The following is a 9894-nucleotide window of genomic DNA, read 5'->3' on the forward strand; positions in this document are numbered from 1 at the left end:
CAGTTTTATAATGCAGGTTATTAAATATCTTATTTATATAAAAAAATAGGACAAATAACAAATGCATGGAGGCCAAAAAAAAAAATCTTATTTTATAGACTCTTGTGCCCTTTTGACACCCCTCTATAATTCTTTTTAAGTACTTCATTGTTTTCTTGTACTAAAAGATGTTCCAGGCTTCTCTTGTAATTTTCCTGTCCTAGCCCTGGAGTCAGCCAGTTTCCCAAGGAATCCTGATTCTGTTGCGGGGGAATGGGCTTGGCGTTCCCCATGGGCATCTCCCACTTGTGATGGGCAGAGCTAGGAAATGTTTTGTAGTTGTGTAATATCTCTAGTTACAATTCGCTATCACAGGGCTCTTTTTCTTCTCAGATTAGATTTGTGTATTCCTTCTCTCACAGTTTAAGTCATGACACCCAGCAATATCAGTGTACTTACTCATTTGCTCAGTGCTGTAATACATTAAAGTAGTTTCAGGATTTTCATCAACAATACTATCAACAAGAAACTTACTGCAAAAATTTATAGATTTCTTTGTAATTCTCTTTATCTTCAGAATATATCCTACTGAAGATGTAAACTCAAGTACTCTTAAAGAGGCTACTCTCTGTTACAGTTTGCCTGAGTGCTCCTTTCTTCCTCCTTCTCTCTCTTCCCCCCCATGCAGAGTAGGCTCTCAGTAAATGTTTGCAGAAAGGCAGTCTGTACCTTTCTTTAGCTGTTTCTGTCCAGTAGTACTTTCCTGAGTCAAACTAATTGTCAGTTTTATGGGAGTTAAGTATACTTAACTACCAAAAGCATTAATGGCCTGAGCAAACAATCATATAAATAAATGAATAAATAAAATATATGTTATCAATCATTATTGAATATACAATTTTATATAACAATAAATAAATATGTAAGTAAAATAACAGTATATACTTATCAAATGCTATTATATAACCCTTAGGTTGTAAGCTCATTTTATATATATGTTTACATAGCCTTTATTGCTTACGTATAATTTTTAATTTAATTTATAGAACCTAAGGCCCTTATTTCTGGTCTCAGTTTCAGCCAGTGTTTCTCATTAGAATCATTAAGAGATGAGGAGTTGTGGTTGTTTTCTTTTATTTTTTCTTTTTTGGTTTTTTCAGCCAACTCATTTCAAATAAGAAATTGTGGTTTTCAACTTTATTTTTTTATTTTAAGAATTGGGAGGCATACAAAAGCTATTATTTGTGATTTTTCTTTTGTATTGTCATAATAGATTCTAAGGTGTACAACTTCTAGTTAGGCATTAAAAAAAATAAGGCTGATAGAATAACCACTGTGGGCTAGGTGTGAGGGTAGATGCTGGGGAGAGGAAGAAGTGGGAGGATAGTATTGGGTGGAGGGAAAGGTATAGAGCTATATGTTTATTTGAATTTAGGTCAGTGAAATCTAAGTGTAGTCTGGGGAAATTAAATTTTCTAGTACTGGCTGGGCATGGTGGCTCACTCCTGTAATCCTAGCACTTTGGGAGGCCAAGGCAGGCAGATCACTTGAGGTCAGGAATTCAAGACCAGCCTGGCCAACATGGCAAAACCCTATCTCTATTAAAAATACAAAAATTAGCAGGGTATGGTGGTGCATGCCTGTAGTCCCAGCTATTCAGGAGGCTGAGGTGGGAGAATTGCTTGAACCTGGGTGGGGGAGGTTGCAGGGAGCCAAATTGCACCATTGCACTCCAGACTGGGCAACAGAGTGAGACTCCATCTCAAAACCACTTTTCTGGTACCCAGTATAATTATGTTACTCGTTCTTTTTGTTTATTTAATAAGTGATTCTTTAAAATAGCTGTTTTTGTTTAAAAAGTATGTTTTAGTCAGCCACATTGACAGAAATATATAATTGTTCATGTTCTTTGGTATTATGTATCTGTGATGGAGAAAAATATTAATATTGGTGCAGCCAAATATTGTTCAGTTCTAGTTATTCTTTAGGCGAGTCTCTGTTGGAAAAATTACTAAATTAATTATGGTTTTGCCTCATCATATATTAAAGAAAACAGCTATCATATATTAGAGAAAATATGAGTTGAAACATTTTTCCTTTCACTGAGATGATCACTGTTTCTTTAAACTGAAAACATATTTGAAGAAAAGCCCAGGAGTCTTAGGATTTCCTAAGGTATGTTTGAAATACCTTTAAAGTATTTTAAGGTGTTTTTAAAAGAAAGCAAGACTTTTAAACATTTTTATTTGATTGGGTTATATATGTCTGTTAAATATGTATATATATATTAGATCTTATTACAATTAGGCATTTTTTTTTCCTCACTTTTTCTTTGTTAATTTTTAGTGGCCCTATTTAAACTTAAATCTCTAAGTAGGACCTTCAGGGATATTTGGTCATTCTAGCATCTTTTTTTTGCATAGATATTTTCATAGACATAATAAAGTCGTAGTTCTCTATATTTTTATCAATGATTTTAAAAAGCTGAAATCCTTTGAAAGTAATGCTTTTCATTTTTATTACAGGTAAATTGGGATATTCACAATGTACAGAAACAGAGGTAAGTGAAATACTCAAATATTTCTTAGTAAAGCAGCTCTGTAATCCTGTTTAGACTAACCTAAGGACTGAACTATCTCACTACAGGTTCTTGGTCTTCTGCTAAGATTTTTTTTTTTTTTTTTTGAAATGGAGTCTCACTCTGTTGCCCAGGCTGGAGTGCAATGGTACAGTCTCGGCTCACTGTAAGCTCCGCTGCCTGGGTTCAAATAATTCTCCTGCCTCAGCCTCTCAAGTAGCTGGGACTACAGGTGTGTGCCACTATGCCTGGCTAGTTTTTGTTTTTTTAGTAGAGATGGAGTTTCACTGTGTTGGCCAGGCTGTTCTCAAACCTTTGACCTTATGATCCGCCCACCTTGGCCTCCCCAAGTGCTGGGATTACAGGTGTGAGCCACTGTGCCCAGCTTTTTTTTTTTTTTTGAGATGGATTTTTGCTTTTGGCACCCAGGCTATAGTGCAATGGTGCAATCTTGGCTCATTGCAACCTCTTCCTCCTGGGTTCAAGTGATTCTCTCACCTCAGCCTCCTGAGTAGCGGGGATTACAGGCACCCACCACCATGCCCAGCTAATTTTTGTATTTTTAGTAGAGATGGGGTTTCACCGTGTTGGCCAGGCTGGTCTCAAACTCCTGACCTCAGGTGATCCACCCGCCTCGGCCTCCCACAGTGCTGGGATTATAGGTGTGAGTCACTATACCCGGCCCTGATAAGATGTTTTGAGAGCAAGTATATGTTTTTTAGATTTAGGAAGAGTAAAATGTGAAGAAAAATTAGTTGCCTTCTCCATATTTTAATAATGTCAGGGTGTGTTATCAAGAATAGCTTAATTATCATTTTAAAATTTAACCATATTACTATTTGCAGAATTGAGTTAGCTAACATCCAGAGCCCTTAGTAATTTCAGGTTTTTTTCATAATTCAGTATAGCGTGTCACATAATAAATACAGCATTTAAATGTGTTAGACTCCATTGGAGCTACCTTAATTTAGGAAAAATTAGGGACTTGGAAACAGTGTTTTAGTAAGATTAGTAATAAATTCAGTGATTTTTATTTATGCAAGTAGGTTTATTATTTTTTCCTAATCTTAATTTTATTCAGATTTCTGATTGTGAAATCTAAGGGGTTTCTGTGTGTTTGTTGAAGGGATTTCAAGCATAATACTGAAATACGAGGGCAGCGTATATGTGTGGTGTTCTTTTCAGTAGCAGTTTCATCATCCTTGGATTGGGGGTGTTAGGTATTTTGTTGATGGCAATGCCTGAATAAAGGATTTAAGAAGTTGTATTTCAAATTTTATAATGCATCTACATATTGATGTAGGTTTTAGTAAATTGTAACTTGTTTTAAATGAAATGCAGGCTTCCTAAGGGATTATATTGTATAATAGAGAAACGAAAGTAACTTATCCCTTTTTGCAATCATTTTTGTATTTTCTTTTTTTTTTTTTTTCCTGAGGCAGAGCCTTACTCTGTCTCCCAGGCTGGAGTGCAGTGGCACAATCTTGGCTCACTGCAACCTCTGCCTCCCAGATTCAAGTGATTCTCCTGCCTTAGCCACCGGAATAGCTGGGACTACAGGTGCCTGTCATCATGCCAGGCTAGGTTTTGTATTTTTAGTAGAGATGGGGTTTCACCATGGCGTTTATACTTTGTCTTAAAAGCGTACCATGGAGTTTTTGGAGGCTGTTTTGGAGGTGTGAGGAAGACTTGTCAGAATGACTGCAGAAGCAGATGAAATCCAGCCTTTTTTTTTTTTTTTTTTTTTTTTTTTCTTGGAGGCAGGGTCTTGCTCTGTCACTCAGGCTCAAGTACAATGGCATGATAATGGCTCACTGTAGCCACAACTTCCTGGGTTCAAATCATCCTCCCACTTCAGCCCCTTGAGTAGCTGGGGCTACAGGTGCACGCCACCATGTCTGGCCGTTTTTTTAATTTTAATTTTTGTTTTTTTATAGAGATGGGGTTTGCCTTGTTGCCAGGCTGGCCTCCAACTCCTGAGTTCAAGCAATCCGTATGCCTCGGCCTCCCAAAGTATTGGGATTACAGGTGTGAGGCACCCTGCCCAGCTCTGGCTGTCTTTCATTGGGCTTGACATTAAAGGGTTTTGTAAAATGTAAAACAATTTCACCCTTCTCACTTTTTATTTTCTGACATGGAGTCTCCCTCTGTTGCCCAGGGTGGAGTGCAGTGGTGTAGTCTCGGTGCACTGCAACCTCGTCCTCCCAGGTTCAAGCAGTTCTCCTGTCTCAGCCTCTCAAGTAGCTGGGATTACAGGCCCATGCTACCACGCCCAGCTGATTTTTGTATTTTTAGTAGAGATGGGGTTTCACCGTGTTGGCTAGGCTGGTCTCAAACTCCTGACCTCGTGATCTGCCCTCCTTAGCCTCCCAAAGTGCTGGGATTACAGGTGTGAGCCACCTCGCCTGGCCTCACTTTTTTAAATGTAGTTTTTTCCTTTATGTTATTAACATTTAATGGGCTTAAATGAATTAATACATATTTTAAATATTTATTGGTTTTAATTTGTACTATAGTAAATGTTGATATATATAAACAAAAGCTTTTTGGGCTCATCTAATTTTCTAGTGTGTAAAGAGGTTGTAAAACCAAAATTTAAAGGTTTGAGAGCTGTGGTATGGGAGCACAGATGGCAGAGGTACTTCTTCCCGAGACACAGAATCAGGAGGTAGAAGGAGACTAGAGTCCTGGGGTAGGCAGTAGGAAGCCCAGGCATGCTTTCCATGTGGGTTTAAGCCTTTTTTTGTCAGCAAGAAGGCAGGCTGATTTCTGAGTCTGAGGTTATCCTGGATCACAAAGGGGATTGCTAGAGCCTCTCGGCTCTTAAATTATTTTTCTATTGAGCAAAGAGAGATCCCCATTCTCTCTGTAAACCCCTCATTGAACTCTTGCCAGTGTTAAGTCCAGACTAAGAGCTGTGTAGTAGCTGCCTCAGGGATGAGGCTGACTGGTATTCTGGAGCAGCCTGTTCAGCCTTTCTGAATTCAGAGAGGCTTTGTCAGGTGGCCTTTGTGCCCAGGTTCAGCTCGTGGTGCCTCCCTTTCCTTCTCACTTCTCTGTCTCAGATTCTCCATTGAGGGTGATGGTTGCAAAAATTATTATTTTTTGAGACAGTCTTGCTCTGTTGCCCAGGCTGGAGAGCAGTTGCATGATCTTGGTTCACTACAGCCTCCACCTCCTGGGTTCAATTGTTTCTCCTGCCTTAGCCCCCCGAGTAGCTGGGATTACAGGCTTTAGCCACCATGCCCGGCTAACTTTGTATTTTTAGTAGAGATGGGGTTTTGCCATGTTGGCCAGGCTGGTCTCGAACTCCTGACCTCAGGTGATCCGCCTGCCTCAGCCTCCAAAGTGCTGGGATTACAGTCATGAGCCACAGGTGTCCGACTGCAAAAATTATTTACAATTTATTTAGCATCAAGCCTAGCTGAATACATGCATCGTATTATGTGTCATTCACTGTTGGGAAGTGTAAGATTTTCTGGGAGCAAGAAGGAAGTACTTCTTAAGCAAGGCTTACAGACTCCCAGGGAAAACAAAGTATCTTTATGGAGTTTTAGAACCCTCATCAAGTCATATAATTGAAATAGAGAACATCAGTTCACTGTTTTTTATTTTAATAGTTTTTATAATACATAAAAATCATGTTATGAATTATTTCGTAGTTTTACTTACAACTCTTTTTAGTACTTTTACTGTATTCATAAAAATTAAACTAAAATCATGAGTTCTGAGAAAGCAGTGAGCTCACATATAGGTATTTGATTAACTTTTTTTCTCTTTTTTTCTTTTTTCTTTTTTTTTTAAAGCTAAACCTTGAAGCATTGATTAACTTTTATGTGGTCTTTTACCTCAAGATAAGCTAATGTTTCTTAAAATTAAGTATTTTACCTATTTCTTACTGTTTGTAAAATGTTTTAATGTAGTTGATTATACTACTTTTCAGCACTCAAACTCATGAAGGGAAATCTGTCATATGATTTGTTTTAAATGATATGCAAATTTTTTACATTAATAGGCAATTTAATTTGTCCCTATAACTTTTTCTGTTTTTTAAAGGTATAATTTATATATGGCAAAACTTACCCCTTTGTATTTAGTTCTTTGAGTTTTGACAAACATATTTTGTTAACTATCCCCACAATCAAGTTTTGTCACTTCCCTAACTTCCCCTCTGCCGCTTTGTAGTTAGCCCTTCCCCTCCTCCTAGCCCCTGGCAGCCACTGCCCTGTATGTTGTCCTTACAGTTTTGAGAAGGACATGTAATTTAAACAGCATGTCCCACATTTTTCCCTTCCCAGTAGTGGCTCACAGCTTAGACTATTAATTTATAAATGAATGACTAACCTTTACTTGTGGGCACTTGGCTGTCATGGAAGCAGTTCAGATCTAGATTTAACGGTAGCTTTTTTTCCAATTTTACAAATTTTTCCTACTGCCATTGTTTAAATAGTTTTGTGGATTATAATCTTACTTTGGAAGAAAATTGCTAAATCTTTGAAAATACTAAAACAGAACTGATTTGAATTTCCATGTGTTTTAATTGAGGCTTTTACATTGTTTTTCAACTTTCCAAATTTCATCACATTCTTGTCTTCTATTAACCACCACTAATTATGTAGCACTCAGAGGCCCTTTCTCTTTAGCAGGAAAGAAGGTTAAATGAATAACTAGAACAATCCTATTCCCTTGGTGGATTAACTGTATTTTAAGTGGAATAGGTTTAAGTATTATATAAAGCCAAATGAACTTCTATTATTGCTTTGTTCTTGGTAGAACTGGTTTGTAAAAATTGTGCCATAGAAACATTTAAGCTTTAGTGAGGGAAACTATCAAAAAGACACATGTTCACATTTTAGAGATAAAGTTCATATATACTGGGCATAAGTACCTGTCCTGTGTTTCATTCTCATATGCATCTTTAAGAAATATTTTACAGCTTACTATATGCTAGGTACTGTTATAGACATTAATCATCACAACAAATCTATGAAGTAGACCCTATTATTTGCATTTTAGAGATGAGAGCTAAGTATAGAGAAGTTAAGTAATTTGCCCAAGCTGACATAGCCAGAAAGTTGCAGAACCACTTATCTCTTTACTTTTCGTATATTTGTCTTTTCTTTATTCAGCCTATATCTGCAGTGTAAGGAACCTACATAATGCTGATTGTTAATTTAGTGCCTTGTTTGGAACAATGAGATGGCTTTGAATCTCCTTACATGCCTCTTTTTTTTTTTTTTTTGAGATCGAGTCTCACTTTGTTGCTCAGGCTGGAGTGCAGTGCTGCAATCTCAGCTCACTGCAAACTCTGCCTCCTGGTTTCAAGCAGTTCTCCTGTCTCAGCCTCCTGAGTAGCTAGGATTACAGGCGTGCGCCACCATGTTCAGCTAATTTTTGTATTTTTAGTTGAGGCGAGGTTTCACGATGTTGGCCAGGTTGGTCTTGAACTCCTGACCTCATGATCTACCTGCCTCGGGCTCCCAAAGTGCTGAGATTACAGGTATCAGCCACTGTGCCTGCCCCTTATATGCCTCTTAACTGCAGCTACTTCAGTTCTTGGCATTTCGTAGTCAAGGGATGTAGTCCTGTTAGATATAACCTGGGCAAAATCATAAATGCAGTCCATGAACCTTCATCCTCTTAGGTTAGGTGACAACAGGGTCTGTTCTGTAGTAACTTGTGAAGTAGTCGGATTCCAAATTACTTAAAATGATCCAAGAATTGTTCTATACAGTTGAACCTCCTGGGAAGTTAAATCTGCTTTAGGGGACTCAGAGATCTTGAGACAAGCCAAAAAATGCATCAGAGTTGGTAACTTGGACTTCATTCTGGTTAGGTACAGTTTTTGACCCCAACAGGACTATATACATTTTTAATGTTTTCTGAGCATCCTAAAATAAACTCCTAAAGGCAGTACATGGGGTTTGCTGCTTTATGCAGAGTGTAACATTAAAAAAAATTTTTTTTTTTTTTGTCTTTAGCTAAATCAGCCCACTACCCATAATTGATCCCACCCTCTGGCTTATTTAGTTGACAATTAGATATGGATTGCCTCTTTTTTTTTTTTTTTTTTTTTGGTGGTGGTGGAGGGGATGGAATCTTGCTCTGTTGTCCATGCTGGAGTGCAATGGTGTGATCTCAGCTAACTGCAACCTCCACCTCCCTGGTTCAAGTGAGTCTCCTGTCTCAGATGCCTGAATAGCTGGGATTGTAGACACCTGCCACCATGCCCGGCTAATTTTTGTATTCTTAGTAGAGATGGGGTTTTGCCATGTTGGCTAGGCTGGTCTTGAACTCCTGACCTCAGGTGATCACCTGCCTTGGCCTCCCAATGTGCTGGAATGACAGGCATGAGCCACGGTGTCTGGCTCTCTATTGCCTCTTAATTGACAATGGGTAGCCCTGAATTTCAAAAGTAACTAAAAAAATCTAACCTGAAAGACGAAAGAAGTAGTAGTTGTGCACATCTGAAAATGTTTGCATGTGTGCACAACTTTAGCTGCATAAATGAGGCTTTTTTTTTTTTAAGTGAGACTCTTTTATGTGACCAGGAAATACTATTTGATACCAAACTAATTAAATCTTGGAATATCTTGTAGAAATAACAAGGCAATTATTGCATCTGCTCTTTTAGCATATGGCTCAGTCTGATATTATGCTTTATGGGTTTGCAAATTGAATTGTATGACAAGAAGTTAAAATGATGAAATGTATTGTCTAAGAGGACTGAAAGAGTAAACGCCAGTAACTGCTGGTAACAACAACATTTTCTCCTTGGTCAGCAGGCTAAGTGGAATGGTTAGTAATGCTTGCATTCTACTTTCTATATTTTTGGATTAAAAACCCCAAACCCACCTGGATTCCTATGGCCGATACATGGTGTGGAAGTCAGTTTGTGTGTCCTCAGAGGAAATTGTATCTGTACGTGTGTTGCTACTTCCAAGTGTCAATTTTAATAGAGGTTTCGGCAGAGTGATAATTGTAGTGTGATAAGTAGATACTCTCCACTTAGATTTTGTGTATCAGACATATACCAGGACATTATGACAGCTACTTGGCACATTTGAAATTCAGTCATCCTTCCCCCATCCCAACCCAGATAGCATTTATTGCTAAAATAGCCTTTCTGGGTTACAGTCATAGATGTCTATGCCAGGGGACATGATTTGACCTTAGGATACATAATTTATACAAGTAGTGTTCCTTTGTATAGTTTTTACTGTATCTGAAGACAAATGATAGTCTGGGAAAGGATTTCACTGTAACTCAAATTATCTGGTAATAAACATTTTATAATTATTCTTTTTTCTTTCTTTCTTTCTTTTTCTTTTTTTTTT

General features: G+C 37.9%; 1 protein-coding gene across 4 annotated transcripts in view; it reads left to right on the forward strand.

Moving 5' to 3' along the window:
* Positions 1–9894, forward strand: part of SPIRE1 (spire type actin nucleation factor 1) — a 208234-nt gene that overhangs the window by 18896 nt on the left and 179444 nt on the right. For all 4 annotated transcript variants that reach the window (XM_017498461.2, XM_017498460.2, XM_017498459.2 and 1 more), the window contains exon 2: positions 2505–2539. In XM_017498461.2, the coding sequence (XP_017353950.1) occupies positions 2505–2539 (35 nt within the window). The remainder of the gene's footprint in view (positions 1–2504; positions 2540–9894) is intronic.

The sequence above is a fragment of the Cebus imitator genome, unplaced genomic scaffold, assembly GCF_001604975.1.
Source record: "Cebus imitator isolate Cc_AM_T3 unplaced genomic scaffold, Cebus_imitator-1.0 Scaffold242, whole genome shotgun sequence".
In the NCBI taxonomy this organism is placed as follows: Eukaryota; Metazoa; Chordata; class Mammalia; order Primates; family Cebidae; genus Cebus; species Cebus imitator.